The following is a 27,766-nucleotide window of genomic DNA, read 5'->3' as shown; positions in this document are numbered from 1 at the left end:
AATGATTGAGCATTGAATGAACTCCAACCATCCTCTAGCTATAGGCTTGAGGTCCAATCTTCTTAGTTGAACCGGCTTGCCTTTGGAGTCAATCTTCCATTGAGCTCCTTCCACGCATATGTCCATAAGGACTTGGTCCAACCTTTGATCAAAGTTGACTCTCCTTGTGTAGGGGCGTGCGTTCTCTTCCATGTTTGGCAAGTTGAATGCCAACCTCACATTTTCCAGACTAAAATCTAAGTATTTCCCCCGAACCATTGTAACATAGTTCTTTGGATCCGGGTTCTTACTTTGATCATGGTTCTTGGTGATCCATGCATTGGCATAGAACTCTTGAACCATTAGGATGCCGACTTGTTGGATGGGATTTGTTAGAACTTCCCACCCTCTTCTTTTGAATTTCATGTCGGATCTCCGGATACTCATTTCTTTTGAGTTTGAAAGGGACCTCAGGGATCACCTTCTTCTTGGCCACAACATCATAGAAGTGGTCTTGATGGGCTTTGGAGATGAACCTTTCCATCTCCCATGACTAGGATGTGGAAGCTCTTGTCTTCCCTTTCCCCTTTCTAGAGGATTCTCCGGTCTTAGGTGCCATCAATGGTAATGGAAAAACAAAAAGCTTATGCTTTTACCACACCAAACTTAGAATTTTGCTCGCCCTCGAGCAATAAAAGAAAGAATAGATGAAGAAGAAGAAGAAATGGAGGAGAGGGAGAGTGGGGAGTGTTTCGGCCAAGAAGGGTGTAGAGGGGTGTGTTGTGTGAATTTGATGAAGAATGGAGGGCTTTATATAGGGAAGGGAGGGGGGGAAAGGTTTTGACCATATGGGTGGGTTTGGGTGGGAAATTGGTTTTGAATTTTTGAAGGTAGGTGGAGTTTATGAGGTAGGTTTATGGGGAAGAGTGGATGGATGTGAGTGGTGAAGAGGTGATGGGGAAGAGAGTTTATGGGGTTGTGTGAAAGAAAGTGGTGAGAAGAAGTGAGTGGAGGTAGGTGGGGATCCTGTGGGGTCCACAGATCCTGAGGTGTTCAAGGATTTACATCCCTGCACCCATTAGGCATGTAAAAATGCCTTTGCACACAACTCTGGGCGTTCAGCGCCAGGTTGGTGGCCATTTTGGGCGTTCAACGCCCATTTGTGTGCCATTTCTGGCGTTGAATGCCAGAACCATGCCTGTTCTGGCGTTCAGCGCCCAGAAGCTGCCCATTTTGGGCGTTCAGCGCCAGAACCATGCTCTGTTCTGGCGCTGAACGCCAGACAGATGCTCCTCCAGAGTATGATTTTTTTTCTGCTGTTTTTGATTCCGTTTTCAATTTTTTTGTTTATTTTGTGACTCCACATGATCATGAACCTATAAAGACATATAACTAAGAAAAATATAGTTAGATAAATAAACATTGGGTTGCCTCCCAACAAGCGCTTCTTTAATGTCAATAGCTTGACAGTGGGCTCTCATGGAGCCTCACAAATGTGCAGAGCTTTGTTGAAACTCTCCAACACCAAACTTAGAGTTTGGATATGGGAGTTCAACACCAAACTTAGAGTTTGGTTGTGGCCTCCCAACACCAAACTTAGAGTTTGACTGTGGGGGCTTTGGTTAACTCTGCTTTGAGAGAAGCTTTTTCTGCTTCCTCTCCATGGTTGTAGAGGGAGATATTTGAGTTTTAAACACAAGGGAGTCCTCATTCCATTGAAGGACTATTTCACCTCTGTCAACATTAATCACAGCTCTTGCTGTGGCCAGGAAAGGTCTTCCTAGGATGATGGATTCATCCTCTTCCTTTCCAGTATCCAGGACTATGAAATCAGCAGGGATATAAAGGCCTTCAACCTTTACTAACACGTCCTCTACTTGTCCATAAGCCTGTTTTCTTGAACTGTCTGTCATCTCTAATGAGATTTTAGCAGCTTGCACCCCATAGATTCACAGTTTCTCTATTACAGAGAGGGGCATGAGGTTTATTCCTGAACCAAGGTCACACAGAGCCTTAAAGCTCATAGTGCCTATGGTACAGGGTATTATGAACTTTCCAGGATCCTGTCTCTTCTGAGGCAATGTCAGTTGATCCAGATCACTCAGTTCATTGATGAACAAGGGAGGTTCAACTTCCCAAGTATCAATGCCAAATAATTTGGCATTCAGCTTCATGATTGCACCAAGAAACTTGGCAGTTTGCTCTTCAGTAACATCCTCATTCTCTTCAGAAGAGGAATACTCATCAGAGCTCATGAAGGGCATAAGGAGGTTCAATGGAATCTCTATGGTCTCTAGATGAGTCTCAGATTCCTTTGGTTCCTCAGAGGGAAGCTCCTTATTGGTCACTGGACGTCCCAGGAGGTCTTCCTCCTTGGGATTCACGTCCTCCTCTCCCTCTTTGGGTTCGGCCATGGTGCTTATGTCAATGGCCTTGCACTCTCCTTTTGGATTCTCTTCTGTATTGCTTGGGAGAGTACTTGGAGGGATTTCAGTGATCCTTTTACTCAGCTGGCCCACTTGTGCTTCCAAATTTCTAATGGAAGATCTGGTTTCATTCATGAAACTCACAGTGGCCTTGGATAGATCAGAGACTAGATTTGCTAAATTAGAAGCATTTTGTTCAGAGTTCTCTGTCTGTTGCTGAGTGGATGATGGAAAAGGTTTATTATTGTTAAACCTGTTTCTTCTACCATTATTAAAGCCTTGTTGAGGCTTTTGATCCTTCCATGAGAAATTTGGATGATTTCTCCATGATGAGTTATAGGTGTTTCCATAAGGTTCACCTAAGTAATTCACCTCTGCTATTGCAGGGTTCTCAGGATCATAAGCTTCTTCTTCATAAGAAGCTTCTTGAGTACTGTTGGATGCAGCTTGCATTCCATGCAGACTCTGAGAGATCATATTGACTTGCTGAGTCAATATTTTATTCTGAGCCAATATGGCATTCAGAGTATCAACTTCAAGAACTCCCTTCTTCATAGGCGTCCCATTATTCACAGGATTCCTTTCAGAAGTGTACATGAACTGGTTATTAGCAACCATGTCAATGAGTTCTTGAGCTTCTGCAGGCGTTTTCTTTAGGTGAATGGATCCACCTGCAGAAGTGTCCAGTGACATTTTTGATAGCTCAGATAAACCATCATAGAATATATCCAGGATGGTCCATTCTGAAAGCATGTCAGAAGGACACTTTTTGGTCAACTGTTTGTATCTTTCCCAAGCTTCATAGAGGAATTCATCTTCTTTCTATCTGAAGGTTTGAACATCAGCTCTAAGCTTGCTCAGCTTTTGAGGAGGAAAGTACTTGGCTAAGAAAGCCGTGACCAGCTTATCCCAAGAGTTCAGGCTGTCTTTGGGTTGAGAATCCAACCATAATCTAGCTCTGTCTCTTATAGCAAAAGGGAAAAGCATGAGCCTGTAGACTTCAGGATCTACTCCATTAGTCTTAACAGTATCACATATCTGCAAGAATTCAGTTAAGAACTGAAAAGGATCTTCAGATGGAAGTCCATGAAACTTGCAGTTCTGCTGCATCAGAGAAACTAATTGAGGTTTCAGCTCAAAGTTGTTTGCTCCAATGGCAGGAATGGAGATGCTTCTTTCATGTAAATTGGAATTAGGTGCAGTAAAGTCACCAAGCATCTTCCTTACATTATTATTATTTTCGGCTGCCATCTCCTCTTCCTGTTCGAAAATTTCTGAAAGGTTATCTCTGGATTGTTGTAATTTAGCTTCTCTTAATTTTCTCTTCAGAGTCCTTTCAGGTTCTGGATCTGCCTCAACAAGAATGTTCTTGTCCTTGCTCCTGCTCATATGACAAAGAAGAGGGCACAGAAAATAATAATAATAATAATAGAGACCCTTTATACCACAGTACAGGGATCCCTTTGTGAGTGGAAGAAAAGAGGGGGAGATAAAGAATGTAATATAATAGAAGAAACACAACTGTGAGGAGGGTTGAGATGTGAGATGAGATGTTAGTAGATGAATAAATAAATAGAATAAGATGGGAGAGGGAGAATTTTCGAAAATAATTTTTGAAAAAGGGTTAGTGATTTTCGAAAATGGTTTTTTTGAAAAATGTTAGTATTTTTCGAAAATTTTTGAAATCAAAAATAAAAATAAGAATAATTAGTTAATTAAAAAGAAATTTTTGAAAAAGAGGGAAGATATTTTCGAAAATTAGAGAGAGAAAGTTAGTTAGGTAGTTTTGAAAAAGTTAAGAAACAAACAAAAAGTTAGTTAGTTAGTTGAAACAAATTTTGAAAAGATAAGAAGTTAGGAGGTTAGAAAAGAAATTTTGAAATTAGATTTTTGAAAAAGATAAGATGAGAAGATATTTTTGAAAAGATATGATAGAAATTAGTTTTTGAAAAAGATTTGATTTTTAAAATCACAATTAATGACTTGATTCACAAGAAATCACAAGATATGATTCTAGAACTCAAAGTTTGAATCTTTCTTAACAAGCAAGTAACAAACTTGAAATTTTTGAATCAAAACATTAATTGTTATTGTTATTTTCGAAAATTTGGTATAAAAATAAGAAAAAGATTTTTGAAAAATATTTTTTTGGAATTTTCGAAAATAACTAAGAATTTTGAAAAAGATTTTATTTTTGAAAAAGATTTTGAAAAAGATAAGATTTTCAAATTGAAAATTTGATTTGACTCATGAGAAACAATTTGATTTTAAAAATTTTTGAAAAAGTCAATCCAAATTTTTGAATTTGATGAGAGAAAATGGGAAAGATATTTTTTTTGATTTTTTGAAATTTTTATGATGAGAGAGAAAAACACTAAAGAGATGCAAGGCATGAAATTTTTAGATCAAAACATGTGATGCATGCAAGAATGCTATGAATGTCAAGATGAACACCAAGAACACTTTGAAGATCATGATGAACATCAAGAACACAATTTTGAAAAATTTTTAATGCAAAGAAAACATGCAAGACACCAAACTTAGAATTCTTTAATGCTTAGACACTAAGAATTCAAGAATGCATATGAAAAACAAGAAAAGACAAAAAACAAAAAATCATCAAGATCAAACAAGAAGACTTACCAAGAACAACTTGAAGATCATGAAGAACACTATGAATGCATGAAATTTTCGAAAAAATGCAAGATGCATATGCAATTGACACCAAACTTATGACATGACTCATGACTCAAACAAGAAACACAAAAATTGTTTTTGATTTTTATGATTTTCTAATTTTTTTTTGGAATTTTTTTTTCGAAAATTATATGAAAAAGAAAAAATAAGGATTCCAAAATTTTTAACATGAATTCCAGGAATCTTGTATTCTTAGTCTAAAGCTTCAGTCCAGGAATTAGACATGGCTCACTCGCCAGCCAAGCTTTCAATGAAAGCTCCGGTCCAAAACACTAGACATGGCCAATGGCCAGCCAAGCTTCAGCATTTAACACCAGAGTATATTGCTCTTGATAACAAATTGCAAGCCTCAGTCCAAATAAATTTAGACATGGCTTTACAGCCAGCCAGGCCTTACATGCTTCATGAAACACTAGAATTCATTCTTAAAAATTTTGAATAAAATTTTTTTTGAAAACATTTTTATTTTTTTTTGAAAACAGATGAGAAAATTTTAGAAATATTTTTGAAAAATTTTTGAAAATAAAATAAAAAGAAAATTACCTAATCTGAGCAACAAGATGAACCGTCAGTTGTCCAAACTCAAACAATCCCCGGCAACGGCGCCAAAAACTTGGTGCACGAAATTGTGATGTCCAGGCTCGAACAATCCCTGGCAACGTGAGCAACTTGGTACGCGTAATCGTGATTACACTTTAATTATGTAAAATTCATGGCTCTTTCTTTCCCTGGCAATGGCGCCAAGAACATGGTGCCAATACCACGGTTCACAACTTCGATACAACTAACCAGCAAGTGCACTGGGTCGTCCAAGTAATACCTTACGTGAGTAGGGGTCGAATCCCATGGAGATTGTTGGTATGAAGCAAGCTATGGTCACCTTGCAAATCTCAGTTAGGCAGATATAAATTGATAATGATGTTTTCGAATAATAAATAATAAAATAGGGATAGAGATACTTATGTAAATCATTGGTAGGAATTTCAGATAAGCGAATGGAGATGCTTTTCGTTCCTCTGAACCTCTGCTTTCCTGCTATCTTCATCCAATCAGTCTTACTCCTTTCCATGGCTGGCTTTATGCAAGGGCATCACCGTTGTCAGTGGCTACAATCCCCTCCTCTCAGTGAAAAATATGCTCACATGCTCTGTCACAGCACGGCTAATCATCTGTCGGTTCTCGATCATGTTGGAATAGGATTCACCCTCCTTTTGCGTCTGTCACTAACGCCCAACAATCGCGAGTTTGAAGCTCGTCACAGTCATTCAATCATTGAATCCTACTCGGAATACCACAGACAAGGTTTAGACTTTCCGGATTCTCTTGAATGCCGCCATCATTCTAGCTTACGCCACGAAGATTCTGGTTAGGAGATCTAAGAGATATTCATTCTAGCTTATTTCATGTAGAACGGAAGTGTTTATCAGGCACGTGTTCATAGGGGAGAATGGTGATGAGCGTCACACATAATCATCACCTTCATCACGTTCTTGGGTGTGAATGGATATCTTAGAAGCGAAATAAGATGAATTGAATAGAAAACAGTAGTACCTTGCATTAATCTTTGAGGAACAGCAGAGCTCCACACCTTAATCTATGGAGTGTAGAAACTCTACCGTTGAAAATACATAAGTGAAAGGTTCAGGAATGGCCGAGATGGCCAGCCCCCAAAACGTGATCACAGGATCAAAATACAATCCAGGATCCAAAGATGATCAAAAGATGTCTAATACAATAGTAAAAGGTCCTATTTATAATAAACTAGCTACTAGGGTTTACATGAGTAAGTAATTGATGCATAAATCCACTTTCGGGGCCCACTTGGTGTGTGCTTGGGTTGGGCTTGAGTGTTGCACGTGTAGAGGTCCTTCTTGGAGTTGAACGCCAATTTTTATGCCAGTTTGGGCGTTCAACTCTGGTTTTGGCTCCTATTCTGGCGCTGGACGCCAGATTTGGGCAGAAAGCTGGCGTTGAACGCCAGTTTACGTCGTCTATTCTTGGTTAAAGTATGGACTATTATATATTTCTGGAAAGCCCTGGATGTCTACTTTCCAACGCAATTGGAAGCACGCCATTTTGAGTTCTGTAGCTCCAGAAAATCTATTTTGAGTGCAGGGAGGTCAGAATCCAACAACATCAGCAGTCCTTCTTCAACCTCTGAATCTGATTTTTGCTCAAGTCCCTCAATTTCAGCCAAAAAATACCTGAAATCACAGAAAAACACACAAACTCATAGTAAAGTCCAGAAATGTGAATTTAACATAAAAACTAATGAAAACATCCCTAAAAGTAACTAGATCCTACTAAAAACATACTAAAAACAATGTCAAAAAGCGTATAAATTATCCGCTCATCACCGTCCCTAACCATGTGCTTGTGGTGTGAAGGTATCAAGTGAAAAGCTTGAGACTGAGCGGTTAAAGTCGTGATCCAAAGCAAAAAGAGTGTGCTTAGGAACTATGGGCACCTCTAACTGGGGACTCTAGCAAAGCTGAGTCACAATCTGAAAAGGTTCACCCAGTTATGTGTCTATGGCATTTTCGTATCCGGTGGTAATACTGGAAAACAAAATGCTTAGGGTCACGGTCAAGACTCATAAAGTAGCTGTGTTCAAGAATCAACATACTAAACTAGGAGAATCAATAACACTATTTGAATTTTGAGTTCCTATGGAGGCCAGTCATTCTGAACTTCAAAAGATAAAGTGAGATGCCAAAACTGTTCAGGATTGCAGTTGTAAACCCCACTATAAGAAGAGACATGGGCTTAAGCGAACTCTCATTCCCATGCAAATTCACATCCTAAGCTTATATTAGTTTTGGTTGTTTGAGGACAAGCAACAGTTTAAGTTTGGTGTTGTGATGCGTGAGCATCTTTCCTATCTTTTCCTAGTGAATTTACATCTAATTTGTTGAATTTAATTAAGAATTAATTATATTTTAGCCACTATGGATGCTATTTTGAGTTTTGTGCAATTTTATTGATTTTAGGTAGCATTCGGATGGAACTGATGAAGTTCTGCAGAGAAAGAGAAGAAACCAAGGAGATGACCAGCGAATACCGACGCGGACGCATGGCTCACGCGACCGCGCGGAATGGAGGAAATCGCAATGACGCGGTCGCGTGCCTGACGCAAACGCGTGGACGGAATCTGCACAAATGACGTGAACGCGTGGACGACGCAGACGCGTCACATTACCGATCTGCAGAATTGACAGAAAACGCTGGGGGTGATTTCTGGGCTGTTTTGACCAAGTTTCTAGCCCAGAAAACACAGATTTGAAGCTGCAGAATGGACAATTCAAGTGGTCCCCATCCATCCATTGAAGATTTGATTATTTAAATTAATTCGAATTTAAATTCAAATTTGAAATCCAGGAAAAGATATTATCTTAATTTTAAATATTAGATTTTAAATTAATTAGGATTAGTTATAAAAAGGGGAGACTTCTCTCCTAGTAAAGAAGTTCAATTAGGGGGATTCCATTAGGGAATTCTATACAAATTTACATTCTACATTCCATGAGCAACTAATCTTCCATTGTTAAGGTTAGGAGCTCTGTCTATTTCTATGGATTAATTTTATTATTTTTTCTATTTTAATTCATGTTTTGATTTATATTTAAGAATTGTTTTCGCTCTTTAATTTATGAATTTGGGTGGAACGGAAGTATGACCCTTTTTCTATTTGAGTTCTTGTAAAACTTGGAAAAGCTCTTTACTTGAACAACAGCTTGAAAACATATTCTCCTAAATTTTAATTATCTGGATTTAACAGGATACGTGACATATAATCCTCTTATTTTTGGGTAATTAGAGTTTTTGTGGCATATAAACTGGAATTTGATCATCACCCTCTAATTGGAATTAATTGATCACGGAATTGGCTGTTGATAAATTTTAGAGGAGACTAGGAAGGTCTAAGGAATTAGGGTCTAGTCACATATAGTTTGCCATAAATTAAATCCTACATAATTAAAATAGTTAGTAAGAAAAGTTAATCCGAAAAAATAGATAACTCTGAAACCTTAACTATTTTCTCTATATTTTATTCCCAAGCCATTTATTTTACTATTTTAGTTTCTGTACGATTGTTTAATGCTTTTGAACTTCCAAACACTATTTTCTGTTTGTCTAACTAATCCTATCAAACGCTATTGTTGCTTAATCTATCAATCCTCGTGGGATCGACCCTTACTCACGTAAGGTATTACTTGGTACGACCCGGTGCACTTGCCGGTAAGTTTGTGGGTTGTAAAATACCGCACCATTATCTCTTAACAATGATGCATGCCTATATTCCTCATCACGTGGTTGATTTGATTGTGATCTATCTATGCTTTGTTCTTGTAGCAATTCTCGATCAACCTCATCAATTATAGACTGATCAACATCAACACCCATTAAAAAGTTATGCAGTATGCAACATGCCAAAAAATGTCTCGCATAGTTTCAAATGAATAATAAGGTTCTGTGTCGCCGGCTATAATTGAGAATCTTTTCTTTAGAACTCCGGAACATCTTTCGATGACATTTCTTAATGAAGAATGTCGGTGGTTGAATAATTCTTTGGGATTTTGTGGCTCACGTACTGAATACTCTTTCAAGTGATACCGAACACCTCTATATGGTATCAGTATCCCAGGCTTTAGCATAAATTCAGTATCGCCTAGATAGTATTTTCCTACACCAGTTACACACAAAAATTAAAGAATTACATACTTTAACTATGAATTTAACTTTATATAAATGATTTCGTAAATAACACTAGCACAGAGGCAGAGGCAGTTCCTTTCTAACCAGACAAAACATAAGTAAATTTCATATCAAACCCACAGGCAGCAAAAATATTTTGTGTGGGGTGATCTTTTCTTTCCCGAAAACGAGGGGCTTCCGTCCTTGATACCTTCACACAGCTATGAGTTCCATCTATGACTCCAATGCAGTCCTTGTTTGGAAAGTATATTGACATATTAACATAACAATTTTGTAATTATTTCCTACACTATTTCATAAATGTCACGAACTAAATTGAAAGAGTTAGTACCTTAAAAAACGGATAGAATCGACTATTATTATGTATTTCATAAGGAACATCCTCACCAAATGGTTGCTTGAAGAACTCTCCCTCTAACGATAGAATAGCATGTAGGACATTGTGAAAGTGACGATTAATTGTCTCCCCTGAGCGGTGGAAGAAGAAAGACATGGTTCTAGTTTTCACATTATGGCCTATAATATGTAGAAATTTAGTGACTTGCTCTTCAACAGTAGAGCGAATTGAATCATTTACTCTACCAGTTTCTCTTAACTTTTGACATAACTGCCTAAATGCTTCAGGGCCCATACGTATGACATCTCGGCATTTTTCAGACATTAGTAACTGTGTCATTAACTGCGTCCGCTTATTTTCTCTTTCCAAGTTTTCGTTATTAATTTGCCTAGGCCTATATTGTGATAAAAATTCCAAAAAATACAACGTATGCACTGTAACACATGAAAGAGAAGTGACATAAATCTGTTGTCTCTTTTCTAACTCTTCCCTAACACGAGTTAAGATTTGTATCCGTTCAGGATGATACAGGTCAGCAGAGGAGAATTGATTTACTTGAAATCTTGAGCCAGGTATGACGTTCGTTTTGTCTTCTACATTTGCATCTTTGATATTTTCGCTATCCATCTATGAGAATATAATGTTTACAGTGAACATATCAATAATAAAAGTAAATGATAAACAAAAATTGCAAATCACATGATATATTAATCAATGCATTGGATAAGCCCCAAAATTTAGTAGACTTGGCTACTAAAAGTGTTTAATAATATGGTCATAAACTAATTTAACCAACGCAGAAGAAATCAGATTATTTTTGTCCTAAACTATAGAAACTCTATTTGCTTATTATTAAATTGCAGATTTTTTTCGAACAAGTTTGTATGCGCAAATATATTTATATTAATTATGTCATAAGGCATTTATTAAACAGATCAAAATTAATAAGTGAATATACTACATAAACATGATAATCACATGCGTAGACATAATACAAATATGTATATATGTGTTTATTAAAAGCTTAAGGTTCTAGTGGAGAAGTTCAATTAGGGAGGAGATAGTTTAACAGCAAATATAACCTTAGCACAAAACCTTCCAAGTCCTTTAATGACCTTGGATCAACTTCAAGCACTCTTTGCTGCTCAGGGACTCAACACTATTGATCTAGTTGCACTCTCAGGTATAATAATCTAGCAATTACTTTTTGACCAATAAATAATTAGCTTTTTACCACTAAACTTAATTTTTGAATAAGTTGTAGTCTTCATGTTAATTCAGTTGATCACTACACTTGGTTGCAATTTAAGTATATAACTAAGAAATCAAATCAATACAAAAAAGGAGACATAAAAAAAATTTAGAAAACAAACATGTATAAATGATACCAATAGAAATTCTTCCTGTGATATAAATAGTAGACAAATAAATTACAAGAAGTAAATTTTATCTTATCACCACTTTAACATCTACCATCTGAAATATCGGGCATTTGTCATGAATTTTTCACCACCAATCTTTCATTAAAGTAAATTAATTAAGATTCATTTTAAATTATTTAAATATACAGCAACACTCAAGAGGTAAAATTTTTGGCATCTTCTACTTGTTTTTCACACACCCACTTTTCATTGCATTATTAAACATAATGTACATTTCATAATCACTGGTGAATCCTTTTCTTTCATATTTGGACCACTCCATGAAATTTAAAAGAATTTGTGTATTTATCCAATAATAAATTATTATGATGCAGTTCTTGTGACAATCATATTAGAGCATAAAACTGAGTTGGATAAGAACCTTCCCTAACCTTGAACTTAGTTACTTTAATTGTAAAATATTATAAAAAATTATAAATAAAAAGAAAGACATTATGATCTTCATCTTGTGATATACACATCTATATTAATCTATTACTCTGTTATTACTAGCAGACTAATGTGAATTATAATATTGAACAAAACATGAGAAATATTACACGGTTAGTATTTTTTACTAATATTAATTAATATTTTAAATTAATATTTTTTATCAACTTCTAATGCGTTAAAAATTATTTCTTTGTAGACCAAACATAAACTTTCAGTGAAATATAAGGTTGAATGTGGTCGGAATTTTTATTTAGGATGAAAGACCCAATTGAAAACAATGAAGAATGCATGGATCAATTTTCTACTACAAAGATAAGAATCATACATAGAACCTAAAATCAGAACAACATCTCGGTTGAAAAACAAAAGAAGAATACAAAATATGTACTGTGATGAGTTTTGCATTTTATTTTTGAGAAAAACTATGACTACAACACAGAAAGAACGCACCTTTGGCTTGAGAATGCATGGATGAAGTTGCGGTGGAACTGTCCCGACAATGACAAAGCTGCTGCAGAGATGCCGACGGCGTTAGGAAGCTCTGGCGTCGCTGTTGAAAATGACGGCGAAACAGGGAAGAAAGAGATACATGTTTTCTCTTTTAAAAGAGTGAATTAGGGATTTTGATCAGTTATTAATGAAAGGGTATATATGTACTTTTACCCATTTTTATACTTTCATCCCAGTTTTCTCTGCAACTTTGGGCAGAAAAAATTTAACTGGACCCCACGTAGGCTTTTTTATTTTCCATACAATTTTCCTGCTAATCCAAACAGAAAAAAAATTAAGTTTTCTATCCGTTTTCATCTTCTCTCTTTTCTTTCCTCACAAATTCCTTTATACCAAACAGAGTGTAAGGGTATTACATTCTCATTTTGGTAAGATTTTGGGAATATTAGTCAATATTTTATGAACCGTGGAGATCTTTACATAATCACAGTTTATGTTTGTGACTATGGTTATATGTTGTTAAACGAAATGAACAAAGTTATTTTTTTGTAATTTATCTGTGATTAATTTGGACAGGCTAGGTTTTTTAACTACGTTTTTTTCGTGGCTAATGTTGATGAATTTTTTAGCCACACTATTTTTATGGTTAAGTTACATTGTTTTATCACAGTTAATTTGTATTATTTTACAATTTTTCTGCCGTAACTAATCTAAAAATTTATTTTTTTTTGCGAATTTATAACCTTTACCGTAATTTAATCGTAGCTAATTAAATAATATTAATATTTTAAAAATATACTTTAATATATTTAAATTAAGAGCATCATAACTATTACCATAATTTTTATAGCTACAAATTGGATATATATTTTAGTTCGTACATGATTATAATAAATATAAAAAACAAAGAGAGACAACACTAAAAAAAATATTATTTATAAATATAAGCAAAAAAATATAATACTAATTCAGCACTAAAATTTTTCATAATAACAAATAAGTTATCTTTAATATAATCTAAACTAAACTATATTTAAAATTAAAATAAAGATTAGAGTAAAACTCTTTTTCGATCCCTATCCGTTTTTATTTTAAATAACTTGCACCCTATCGATTAGAAACGACAACCCAACTCCTATCCTTCATCTCTGTTAGACATATGATTTCCTCTGTCAAATTCTTCGACAAGTCTTGATGGAATTTGATGACATATCATATTGGACTCTATGACATATGGCATCATTTCTTCTACGTGAACTATAACCCTTCGATTAAGACAATGAAGCCCCTGTCGAATCACCAAAACGCCGCCGCATTTGGGGAGTGTAATCAAACATTTGTCTCAACTTAAACCCCAAAGAACCTTCACTCCATTCTCAAAATTATAGAAAACCCTAAGGAATAAAAACTTTTCCCTCTAAAACATTGGTGATGAAGAGCTTTAGTGAGGCATGGTTGTGACGACATTGTACAGAAGGAATGAAGCTACTAACTGAGACTTTCACAAAGTATAAGTGGTGTGGTTGTCGCTTTCGTCGAGGTAAAATTTGTTTAATCATTTTTTGAATTGTGTCCAGCGATCCCATTTTTTATATGGTAGTACTTAAATCATATTAAAACCAAGAATGGAAATCCACCTACATGATAGTAGCAGCAATCAAGAAAAATTCTCTCTGAATTTTTTGCTTCCTTGATTCTTGCATCACAGCATACGCTCCACATTTACATCTAGAGTGCGCAATTTTTTTTCTCCTACTACTTGCACTTGCCATCATGATCGAACCCATAAAATTTATACTCTTCCTACTTCCAAGATGTCACTGATATGTTGAAGATTGCTCTGCATGACTGCATCACTCATGATTTTCTTCTTCTCCTAGAGTTAGCTTCTTCTGTTAAGTTTAGAAATGGAAACACCCTCCAGACGCAACGTCATTTTGATGATTCGACAGGGGTTTCATTGTCCTAATCAAATAGTTGTAGTCCATGCAGGAGAAGTGACACCACGTCATAGAGCCCAACGTGACATGTCATCAAATTTCATCAAGACTTGTTAGAGAATTTGACAGAATGTCTCATATATCTAATGGAGACAAAAGATAGGAGTCGGATTATCATTTTTCAATCGATAGAGTGCACATTGTCTAAAATGAAAATGGATAGGGGGTAAAAAGAAATTCTGCTCTAAAGATTATAAAATGAACCACCTAAGAGCGTGGCATATCACTAAAAAGAGGAGGCACTTAATCACCATACTTGGATAATAGAAATTTATGGAGTGTTGCCAACTGAGTTTTCATTTCTTCATATCCATCTTCAACCTGCTTCTCTAAATCTAATACATGTTGCCAAGATATGTTGTTGGAGATTCTACTAGTTGCATATCTAAAAACACATTTAGACTTGTCAAAATTTGTTGGACATACAGTATTACTAAAATCACACACACCCTGCATGTTCAACACCGAACACCTTTTCAATTGCATCATTTGGATGAGCTAACACTGGAAAAGGAACACCTTTAGTAATGAATTTTTGTACACATTATTTTAAATGGATATGTAAAATTATATAATCATCTAAATTCCATTTTTATACCATAATCTCTGCTGAAAATGAGCTACAACATTATTTATTTGCCATCTATGTTTATAAGAGACATGAACATGATAGTACATATCTAATATTTGTTTCATAAGACAAATTTTAAAAAGATATAATTATACACACTTACAGACTAAACCATATATTTTTTGTCTCTTTAGAATAGTAAGATACAAATTTTTCAATGTGGACATAGATTATAACAAATTTTTTTTTTATAACTTCACCTCTAACAGATTTACAAAATTTCTAAATTTGTCCTCCTTCTATCTCATCCCCTTCCAATTCACCACTCTCAGGGACTCTTCCTTCTCTCCTTCCACATCAAGATCCATTGTCATCATTGTCGACACCAACACCGTTACCGTCACCGTCACTTCTCTCTTTTTCTCTTCTTCTTCATATTTGTCTATCCCTCCTTTGCCCTTTTTCACCATTATTGCCTCTGCAACAAGATTCATTGCCGCCTCCTTGCATATTGTTGCGTGTTTATGCCATAGATCTGTGCCTGTCTTTGCGTGCGTTGTCTTTACTACCGTCTTCTAGACTTCGTCTCTTCCTCTCTTTCATACCATTGTCTTCTTACCTTGTTTCCCACTACATCTTCTCCTCTTTAGTTCCCTGCTATTTTTTTTTTTATTTTAATGTATATTTAAATATTTATTTATTTGAATTTTGATTAATATTTGTTAGATTTTGTTGTTTTGTTTGATTGAATTTTTTTATTGGTCTAGAATTTGTAAATAACAATAGAGAAATGGTGGTAGTCACCAAAAAGTCGAAAAAAGTCACCAAAATAGAGAAATAATGGTGGTGATGGTAATGGTGACAAAAAAGAAATAATAATAAAAGTGTTTTTTTATTTTTTGGATAAAAATAATAATATTAATTTAAAATTTATCTTTTATATTTAGGTACTAAATAATATAAAAATTTTATATTTTATTATATTTATATCTTCTATATATATATATATATATATATATATTGTCTTTAATATTTATATTTTTGTGTCCATATCTCAACTCATACATACACCAAATACAGCTCATGTGACATACTATTATAAGAATCTATACACAAATCATATGTCCATATCATCCTAGCTAAGTTTTCCCCTAACTCCTTACAATCGTACTTTTGCATATCTTTTTTTTGTCATGGTATTTTTGCAGATCGGACCCTTCCAAACACTTATAAGTTGGGTCTTTAATTGGGCCTTCACCCCAAAGTAATAATATTTTTATGTTCTTTAATGATTCAGTGGAAGAACATATATAAGAGCTCAAGGACACACAACATAACATTGGAAAATAATGATACTTATTTGTAAGCTACTTTAAAAGTTTTTTTTTTAATTTAAATTAAAAAAAAAAAGTGGACAATTTAAAATGGGGGAAAAATAAGTATCTCATCACATCTTATCACATATGTTGGAGAATCGAAGGCCATTTCTACTTGATATTTATAAAACTCATATCGATGAAGACTACGTGACTTAAAAATGCCATTGAAAAGGATCTACTCATCAACTTGAAAGATTGTACCAATTTCATAAACATCATCATCTCACCTTACGATCGATTTTGATTTTTAACTTTAGTAATATATAATAACTTAACTAATAAGTTATTTGTATCTTCCTCTCATGAACAATAAAATTGCACAATGGGTAGTATATATACATGTTCTTGAATCGATCTAAAATACCGGTTAGCTTTTTTAGCGATACATAATAATAATATTATTAATCATATTGTCTATATATAGTTTATGCATATGGGAATCATCAACAGCAACAACACCAAAGTACAAATATAAAACTGCAATAAAAAAAAACATAAAACGGACATTAATCACATAATTATTAGATCTTAAACATACATATAGGTCATTCAAATTCTTCTTTTATAAAACAAAAAACAGAAATATTTTTCAAAAGCGTGGTCTAATAAACATACTCACAACAGAGCCAAGCCAAATGTGACGTATCTTTTATAAAACAAATTGTCATTTATTTTAGTCAGATATCTGTAGTAATTTTTTTTCACTCTTTTTATTTGTTGCTGTCTGCCGGAATGTAATATTAGATTCTTCAGCGTTGTTAGACTTGATTTCCGGTGCTATATACGTAATTATCGGTTGTCCAGACCTAAAAACGATAGAATATTATTCTTCATCATACACTATTTCACCATCATAATGAATGGATAATAATGGATTTATTGACATTATAAAAAAAAAATACTAAGAATGAGAATGAAAGTGGAGAATGAAATTATGGTTTTGAGCTTCGTTCTCTAGCAGAAATGCTTTTATTTTGAAAACTCAACTTGAAGTTCGCTAGGATGCGGCAAACTTGCCCCAAATGCTAAAATAAAAAAGTTGTATTCGAAAAATTAAAATTTAAAAATCTTATTTGAAAAAATAAATATTTTTTTACTTTATTTTAAAAAAAAAAATCCTACCTTCGAAGCATGCTGTGTGAAAAAAAGTGAAATACACAGGAACAGGATACCTTTGTTTAACTATTAGTTTTCTTACAGCCTCCAATACATTGGTAGCCTGTTAGAAAGATGTGGGCATGTCTCTCCATTGTTGTCGATATAATGACAACATAATGAGTAAAGGACAGGGCAATTATAGCCACAACCTCATAAGGATCACTTTTTATTTTTATTATTGTAATTTTGGTAGTGTTTTTAAATAATATAAAGAGGTGGTATTTTTTTTTTTTTTTGTATAGATGGTTACAAATATAAGAGTTAAATTTGTGAATTTAATTTTTTTTATGTCACAAATATGAGGGTTAGATTTGTGATTTTTATTTTTTTTAAAAAAAATAAATTTGAGGGTTAGATTTGTATGTTAGTGTTAAAAAAATTTTAAACTTACAAATCAGATTTGTTTAAAAACGAAAAAAAAGTTATCTCACCACAAATTAGACCCTCCGATTTGTACACTATGGAAATCTAACCCTCCAATTTATTAAATCTGAGGATTTAATTTATTATTTAAATTAAAATAAAAAAATTTAAATTCATATAAAAAACACACCAATTAACCATAATATTAAATTACACATAATTTTTTTTCTATTTCTAAATAAATTAGCCCATAACCATAAGAATTTACTACCATCTAACAAATTAAAAAAAACATTCTAAACCCTGAAAATGGTCTTATCTATTGTATGTTTAATTGAATGACAACATAGTGAGTCATTGATAGGACATAAGATATGTCACAATTATCACTCAATAATCATTAATCATCATATAAAGGGAAATTCTCCTAGGCTCGAAAAATCATTGATTTTTTTTTCTTCTAGTTTTTATTTTTTAGGAAAGATGATTTATCTCAGAGGAGTGAAACTGAGAACACAAAGTAAATTGTTTCGGAGTTTGGAATGCCATAATCACATGCATAATGCATTTATGCTTATGCTTGTATATGGTACATATTTTCGAATTTTAATTTACCTTGTGTTCTCAGGTCACCCCTTTGAGCCAACTTGTTTAATTAATTAATCAAACAACTATAAAACAAAATTGTCAAATCATAATAACAAACTCTCCTCACTGCACTACACTTTTTTTACAAAGAACTACCACTCATTGTATTTATTTTAATCATATCTATTGTTTACATTTCCGAATCTCAAGAAATCTCATTGCATTGCAGGAATGCAGGTTTGCTGTTTTGGTCTATTTTAGGCAGAAATTTCTGGGCAATCAATGAAGCTGGTGCAGTGGATCCGAGTGCGAGGAGTCTTTCCATTATGTCGCGGACTCGCGAGGAGCTGTGGAAGAAAATGGAAGAGAGGTTCAACTTTCTGCCACCGCCTCTTCCTCTGTTGCCTTTGCCTATTCTTCTGTCTACAGTTGAAACAAAATAAAAATTTTAACATATAAGTTTTGTTAGATAATTTTTTTTTTTATTTTTTTGTTAAATAATTTTTTTAAATTTAATTTGATTGTTAGATAATTTGTTTTTATTTTTATTTTTTTGTTAGATAACTTTTTTATTTGATGTAATTTTATCTTTTAATTTTGATGTGTTGTAAAAACTAATAAAGACTCACATGTTAGGACTGCACATGGATCGAATAATATCCGCATATCCGCGGTAATTATCCGCATTCGATTCGAATTTTGCGGATATTATACGATCCGCACTATGGTAGGATCGGAATGCGGATTTAGCAGTGATATCCGCGGATCCGATCCGACCATATCCGCATGTCTCATATAAATAGCATAGTTTAAAAAAATAAACCCTCATGTGATATGAATTTTAGTGTGTTGTTTTATGAATTTTATGATATCTTGTTTTAATTTTTTATGTTGTACTTCAACTTAGAATAATTAAACTTAAATATTATGTTATTATTTTTTTTGTTATTCAAGAGAACTTTTATTGATAATATTTTAGGAATAAATAGGCTCAAGCAGGTGAAAAATGAATTTTATGGATATTTTTTTTGTAAAAATAGCCAAATAAAATCTTAAAATAGTTTTTTTTTAAATTATGCGGATATACCTGATATCCAATCCGATCTGATCCGATCCACAAATATGTGGATCGAATCGGATCGGATCTGGCCTGAAAAAATGTGGATATCGTATCCAATCCGATCTGATAAGTACAGTGCGGATTGAATAGAATTTTAGACTATGGCTTGGTTTGGTAAAGCTTTTCGAAGAGGTGTTTGTGCTTTTTAAAAGCTCAAACTCCTCACTTTGCGTTTGGTAAATTAAAAAGTCCAAGTGCGTGTGCTTGTAGCTTTTAAAAGTTATGGGTGCTTTTGAAAGCACCTAATAAGGAGCTTTTTAAAGTTGGCTTGTGCTTTTTAAAATTTAAAAGTCTAATATAACCTCATATGTTAACTAATTTTCAAATTTAATGCTTGCATTTATGTCTATTATAGTATTTTTAATTTTTAAAAGCTATTTTACCAAATGTAATTATTGTTGCTTGTGTTTATTAAAAGCTATTTTTAATTTGATTTACCAAACATAAATATTACAACTTTTATAAAGCCATCTTTTAAAAGTTAGTTTTTATAAGCTACTTTTGAAAAGTAAAAACTTTACCAAACTAAGCCTATATCCGATCGGATCCAATTTGTGTACAACCCTATCACCTATTTTAAGTTATAGTAAAATATTTGAACCAATTAAATTATTTTTTATTTTCTAAAAATATACTACCAATTTTTTTTAAAAAAAAAATTAGAGAAATTATGATCCCCCATTATTTCAACGAAACTCCGCCATGTCTGTCCAGATCTGTTTCAGCCTTCACTATTATCACTCGAAACGCAGCAATGGATATTGCAATATTAGCATAAAAAAATTATCACATATTCACCGACAAATATTGAAATATGATGTTCATTGTTATGAATAGGTTGCCAATTTTACTTTTGTCACTTAGCAACTATTGTAATGACCAAATAACCCTAATTGAAGCATTAATTTTTCTAAAATAACCAACTAAAATATACCATTATTGGCTTGAAAAGTCCTGTAGCAATTCTTTATTTGCTGGGTCACAAACTTGCATTCAATATATTGATTTTTTTTAATATATAACAAAAATAAAAAATTATAATTACACAATTAAAAAATATTTTTTAAATATAAAATAGATAAATATGTATAGTTTTGACGATAAAAAAGGAATGTATTAAATAATTTAGGTTTTTTATTAAAATAAAAAATCTATATTTATCAAATTATTTTAAACCAAAATTTACGTATATATTTTTTTATAATTTATATAAATTGTTACAGAATATATAGTAAATGTACTATTTGTTCATAAATCATATTTTATTACCACAAATTATTAATTTTATTATATTGTCTTTTAATATATAAATTGTGCTATTCTACTACTATTTAATTACTTTTGAATTTAATACTATCAATTAATACATAAATAATAATAATAATAGGATAATAAATTTTTAAAATTGTACATAAAACCTACTAGTCTAACACAATTTACGAATAAATAATAAAAAATTTAATACATCGAAGTTTATCAAATAAAAATCAAACAAAATATAAAAATATATATTAAATAAAACATTCCTAAAAAATAACATTCATAAATTTATAATAATAACAAAATATTAAATATGATACAAAGTTTAAGTGAAAAACGTAAAAATCATTCTAATGAAAAAAAAAATCATAATGCATATATATATAAAATACCAATGCTTCATTTTTAAACAAAATTAATGAAAAAATACTATACTCTTGTAAATTAATATTTAAAAGATATTTTTCTTTAACTAATTAATATTTCTAATATGTTTGACCATACTTGTAAAATAAAAAAAAATTTCATTATGTTCATAGGATCTTAATTTAAAAAAAAATCGTAAAATTTTTCTAATAATAATACTTGGTATCATATTAGTTTGTTGTATTATAGTGTCTTTAGTCCAAACAAAAAATTATACACCCAAATGTAACAAAAAATAATTAGTTTTTATGAAATAAATAATTAGACAAATTACAATACGTTTAATAAAGTATTAGTTCGTGAGTAATTATAATATTTTTATTAATTCTGTCAAAAAAATACAGCATTAACATTAGGATCAAAATTTTCATATATATATAATTATTTTTACCAAATGTATTATGATTTTTTTTCATAGGATGATTTGTACATTATTAATTCAAACTTTGCATTATCATTTAATATTTTGTTATTATAAAAGTATGAATGTTAATTTTTTTATAGGAATGTTATTCATAATATATACTTTTTTATAATTTATTTTATTTTTATTGAATAAAATTTGATGTGTTAGATTTTTTGTTATTTATTGTACATGAATAAATATTTAAATTGATCTTCAAAAAATTTTAAATTGAATACTTTAGTCCTTAAAAAAATTTATTTTTTAGAAGTTCTCATTTATAACTCTCATCATATAGATTTGTCTTTCTGTGGTTTATTTTAAAAGAATCTAATTTGTCTTAGAGTGTATTTTTTGAGAACTTAATTATTTTGTAATAAAATTTATTAAAAATTTATTTGTTCAACAAATATATTGAGAAATTAATTGAAAACAATAAAAGAATTAATTTATTATTTAAATCTTTTGGAGTCTTATTTATCATTCATATCTTTTAAGGCTATTTTTATCGGTAATATAAATTTTAGGATCCTATTTTATAATATATTCTAAAACATAAATTAGATAAATGAAATGCTTAAAGAAATTGTGATATTTATTGCTAAAATATAATTATGTGCAATTTATAAAAGAAGTTTATAGAAATAAAAAAAAGTCTGACTTGCGTGTTATATTTAATTTAATTTTTTGTAAGAAAAATATTATTATTATTATTATTGTTAATATTGTTTTAATTATTGTTATACTATTATTACAATAATTATAATTAATGAAAATAATAACTATAAATTAAAAATGTTTATCGTTATTTTTAAATGCCTAAATAATATTTTTTTATAAAAAAAATTTATAAATGGACCAATCAACTTTTTTTAGAAAAACAAATCATAACTTTTAGAAGAGAATGAATAATCAATAAGCTTTTTTTTAATAAATTTTCCAATGCTTGTTGAAAAAGAGGTCAGTCACACTAGTCTATCACAGTCTCAGCTCATCCAACACAGCAACACAAGTTAGCTATCCTGACAAAAAAAAAAGCTAGTTATAGATCGGACAATATTGTAATTTTATCTCTCTCTTGGTGGATGAAGGGAAGGACAAATCTCTTCTTCATCATACTCATTAGTCAAACAATTTTACGTACAAGATTCTCATTCAATCTCATCCTTTGATTTATTTTATTATAAGTCTCAATGATTAAAAAGAATGGAACATCATGTACAGCTAAAGTACAACAGTATATGTGAAAGGCTTTCGTTAGTATAATATCAATATTCAGTTATTCACTAAAAAATTTGAGTGACAGATTTCGGGAAGGGCGAGGTGTCACGACCTTGGACACACTCCAACTCTATCGTACTGGTACTCGAACTTACTCAACCTCTTCAACTAAGACCAAGTCAGCCTAACCCTCAAATACTTAGCAAGAAAGCTAAAAACACAAGAGAACACAAGAGAAATAAAACGTTGGTGGAAAGAACACTTTATTATTCAAGTGTTGATTACAAATGACTCACACATGATTCATACACAAACTCTAACTCTCACTCCCTATTTATAGCCATCCACCTCCTTAATGGATGGTTAGGATTAAATCTAATCGACGGTCCAGATTAATCATCCAGAGCCTTCATTACAAATATCTATCCTACCACAACTTTCTAAATACTTCTAGATTATTCCATACTACTATTCATACTTCTATATTCATCCACACTCTTCTAGAATATTCCATGATCTTCCAAAGTCTTCTAGAACCTTCTAGGATATTCCGAGACCTTCTAGGACATTCTAGAACGTTCTGAAAACATTTAGAACATTCTCAAACACTCCAAAAAACTATATAAACGTCGTTAAATCTAACTTTCTAAAATTTACCGTGACATTCTCCCCCACCTAATGCGCAAACATCCTCGTTGCGTTCTGTTCATGATAGCGCTCTAGGTGTTCTTGGAATTGCCACAGATCTTCACGAGCTTCTCAGGTAGCTTCGGTTGTCGGGAGTCCTTTCTACTTGATCAAGTATTGGATACTTGATGGTACTCCTCTTCGTCGCATGACGCGATTAGCTAAAATCTCTTCGATTTCTTTATCAAAGGATCTAATCACCACAGGCGAAGCACGACTCAAGTCACCTCTACTCAGTTCATCTTGGTCTTCATGATATGGTTTAAGCATACTCACATGGAAGACCGGGTGGATCTTCATAGAGGGAGGGAGTTGTACTTTGTAAGCAACCTCCCCAACACGTCCAATGATCTCAAATGGCCCTTCATATTTGCGTATTAATCCCCTATGAACCTTGCGAAAGGATTTGAATTATTGTGGAAGAAATTTAATCATTACCTTATCTCCCACTTGATAGCTTGCATGCCTCCTCTTCTTATCTGCCAATTTCTTCATCCTCTTTGCAGCTTTGTCGAGGTAAGAACGAGTGACATCTGCTTGTTCTTTCCATGACTTAATCATATGATAAGCTTCAGGGCTTTTTCCTGAGTAAGAGGAAGAAAGAGAGTGAGGTGTAAGCGGCTGTTGTCCAGTCACAATCTCGAACGGACTCTTCCCTGTAGACTCACTCCTTTGCAGATTGTATGAAAACTGAGCAATGTCTAGGAGTTTTGTCCAATCCTTCTTATTAGCGCTTACGAAATGCCTCAAGTAACACTCAAGTGAGGCATTCACTCTCTCAGTCTGCCCATCGATTTGAGGATGGATGCTTGTTGAAAAATGAAGCTCTGACCTAAGAAATTTGAACAGTTCTGTCCATAGTCGCCCTGTGAAGCATGGATCTCGATCACTAATGATGCTCTTAGGCAATCCCCAGTACATTACCACATTCTTGAAGAATAGTCGTGTTTCTTCCTCTGCAGTGCAATCAGTAGGGCAGGTATAAAAGTAGCATACTTTGAAAATTGATCCACTACCATAAGAATATATCCAAATTCCTCGGACTTCGGTAAAACAGAGATAAAGTCTAGAGAGATACTTTTCCACGGTCGCTCTAATGGAGGCAGAGGTTCCAACAACCCACTTGGTGTCTTGTTTTCAATCTTATCTTATTGACACACAAGACAAGTCTTCACATAGCTCTCCACTTCATCTCTCATTTGAGGCCAATAATAAGAAGATTCAATGAGTGCCAAGGTTTTTCGCTAACCTTGGTGACCAGCCCAATTAGTGTTGTGGCATTCTCTCACTAATTTTCTTCTTAGATGTTCCCATTTAGGGACGTATAGTCTTCTTCATTTGGTGTAGAGAAGGTCATCTTCTAGCCAAAATCTTTTGGTCTTACCTTCTCTAGCCAACTCTACCAACTTCTTGGCTAATGGATCATGATGCAACCTTTCTTTGATGGTATGCACAATATCTCCTTCGACGATAAAAATGGCTGCCAACTCAGCCTTGCGGCTCAACGCATCTGCTACCACATTAGTCTTGCCTGACTTGTATCCAAAATTCGAAATCAAACCCAACTAAGAAATCTTGGCACCTAGCTTGTTTGGGGCTTAACTTCTTCTGAGTTTGGAAGTAACTTGTAGCTACATTGTCTGTCTTGACGATGAAGTATGAACCAAGCAAGTAGTGACGCCAAGTTCTCAGACAATGCACTACCGCGGTCATCTCCTTCTATTGAACGGTGTATCGCCTCTCTGTATCATTCAACTTGCGGCTCTCAAAGGCAATCGAATGTCCTTCTTGCATCAGAACCTTTCCAATAGCGTAGTTAGAAGTATCAGTGTGGACTTTAATTACCTTTGATTAGTCGGGTAGTGCTAGTACTAGTCCTTCTGTGATAGCAACCTTCAACTCATCAAAGGCCTTTTGACACTCCTTTGACCATTCCCAAGAGTGATTATTCTTGAGAAGATCAGTTAATGGTGCAACCTTGGCGGAGTATCCCTTGATAAACCTCCGATAGTAATTAGCCAACCCAAGAAATGACCTCAATTCAGATACCTTATTAGGCGGCTCCCATTCTTTGATAGCCTTAACCTTTCCTTGATCCATGCAAAGAGTTCCATCTTTAATGATGTGTCCCAAGAAGTGGACTTCGTCCCTTGCAAAAGAATACTTTTCCTTCTTCACATATAGGTTATTCTCTCGCAAGATCTTAAACACGGTTCGTAAGTGTTCTACATATTCCTCCAAAGTAATGCTATAGACAACAATATCATCCAAGTAGACCACTACAAACCGATCAAAGTAAGGTTGAAAGATCTCGTTCATTAAGTACAGAGGGTAGCAGGAGCATTGGTCAAGCCAAAAGACATTATCAACCACTTATACGATCCGTACCTCGTGACACATGTGATCTTAGGCTCATCACCATCGGTAATCCTCACTTGGTGATATCCTGACTTCAAATCCAACTTTGAGAACCACTTGGCTCTACCAAGCTGATCAAACAAATCGGCTATCAAAGGAATAGGGTATTTGCTCTTGATGGTTACCTTGTTAAGTGCTCGATAGTCGATGCTAGTCTCAACGAACCATCATGCTTCTTTTGAAACAAGACTGGTGTGCCATGAGGTGCCTTCGATGGACATATAAACCCAGCATCTAGCAAATCCTTGAGTTGCTTCTTCAACTCTTCAAGTTCTGGCGGTGCCATCCTATAAGGTGTTGAGGCAGGTGGCTTTGCTCTTGACTCCAATTCAATCTTATGGCCCACCTTCCTCCTAGGTGGTAGTTGTTTTGGCAACTCGGAAGGCATCACATCCTTATTTTCTTCAAGGACTTCCTTGATTTCGGGAGGAACGTCTTCTCTTTCAGGTGTTGACTCCTCTTGTAATAGAGCCAAATATGTAATCTCTCCCTTCTTGAACCCTTTCTTGAGTTGCATAGCAGAGAGTATCGGTGGTCTTCCAACTTTAGAGAATGTAGGGACCATGCATGGAGATCCTTTCTTCATGATGCATACTATGTCGTAGTATGGCATAGGTATTATATTTGCCTTCCTTTGCAAATCAAGCCCGATGACTATTTTGAAATCGTCCATGGGTGCTACTGAGAAATCCACAAGGCCCTTCTAAGAACCAAGAGTCATCTCAACCCCTTTTGCTACTCTCTTAAGAGATTCACCCTTGGTATTCACGGGTTTGAACCAGTCATTCTTTTCGGAACCCAATCCTCTTTGCTTCATCAGGCGTGATGAAGTTGTGTGTAGCACCAGTGTCGATCATAGCCATGACAGGTTTTTCATTGATAAAGGCTTTGACATACATAAAACCTTTTTTTTCTGCGGTGCTTGTCTCTTTGCTCTTCACAGCATTCATGAGTTGGATAGATCTAACACACTCATTTACTTGAGTTTGGGCCTCTTGTTCCTCGGCGATAGATGCCAGAGTCCCTAGCTTGGGACAGTCCTTCATTTGGTGTGGTCCTTTACACATGAAGCATCCTCCTTTGGGCACAAAAACTTATTCTTTTCTCTGTACTCTTTCTTTGAAGAGTATTTTCCTTCTTTCTTGGTTGAAAAACTCTTTCCTTTGTCTCCCCCACCTTTAATAGAACTAGGCTTAGAGGAAGACTTGGATTTAGAGTCTCTCCTATGATACTTAGTAAGTGATTCGACCACCACGATGGCCTCATCGACATCCTTAACATTCCTTCTTTGTAGTTCTTGCTTTGCCCAAGGTTGGAGTCCATCAATGAAGAAGAACAATGCATCCTCTGATGCTAAATTGGGGATTTGAAGCGTGAGAGTAGTGAACTCCTTTACGTAGTCGCTAATCGTACTCTTGTGCTTCAACTCCCTCAACTTCTTCCTTGCTTCATAAACCACATTCTCAGGGAAGAATTGTCTTTTCAACTCCCTTTTGAAATCTTTCCATGTGGCTATGTTGCAAGTACCCTTCTCCATATCTACGCATTTTCTCCTCCACCACAAAATAGGATTATCAGAAAGGTAGAGAGCTGCAGTGCGTACCTTTATTACTTCTTCGGCCACCCCTTGGCCTTTGAAGTACCTCTTCATTTGCCAAAGGAAGTTCTCCACCTCTCGAGCGTCCCTCACACC

At 33.8% G+C, this 27,766-nt stretch overlaps 1 protein-coding gene across 1 annotated transcript; it reads right to left on the bottom strand.

Annotated features, from left to right (window-relative positions):
• Nucleotides 1-23,757: 23,757 nt before the first annotated feature.
• On the bottom strand, nt 23,758-26,746 carry LOC148546555 (uncharacterized). Its single transcript, XM_088499251.1, has 5 exons — nt 26,199-26,746; nt 25,528-25,903; nt 25,040-25,190; nt 24,139-24,611; nt 23,758-24,048 (listed from the first exon to the last, which is right to left on the bottom strand). Exons 1-5 carry the CDS (start codon nt 26,744-26,746, stop codon nt 23,758-23,760), a joined length of 1,839 nt encoding a protein of 612 aa, XP_088355377.1.
• Between the last annotated feature and the right edge of the window lie 1,020 nt (nt 26,747-27,766).

The sequence above is a fragment of the Arachis ipaensis genome, chromosome B9, assembly GCF_059453495.1.
Source record: "Arachis ipaensis isolate K30076 ecotype BB chromosome B9, ASM5945349v1, whole genome shotgun sequence".
NCBI classification, from domain to species: Eukaryota; Viridiplantae; Streptophyta; class Magnoliopsida; order Fabales; family Fabaceae; genus Arachis; species Arachis ipaensis.
The sequence above is the reverse complement of the archived record's forward strand: the minus strand, read 5'-3'. Positions and strand labels throughout refer to the sequence as shown.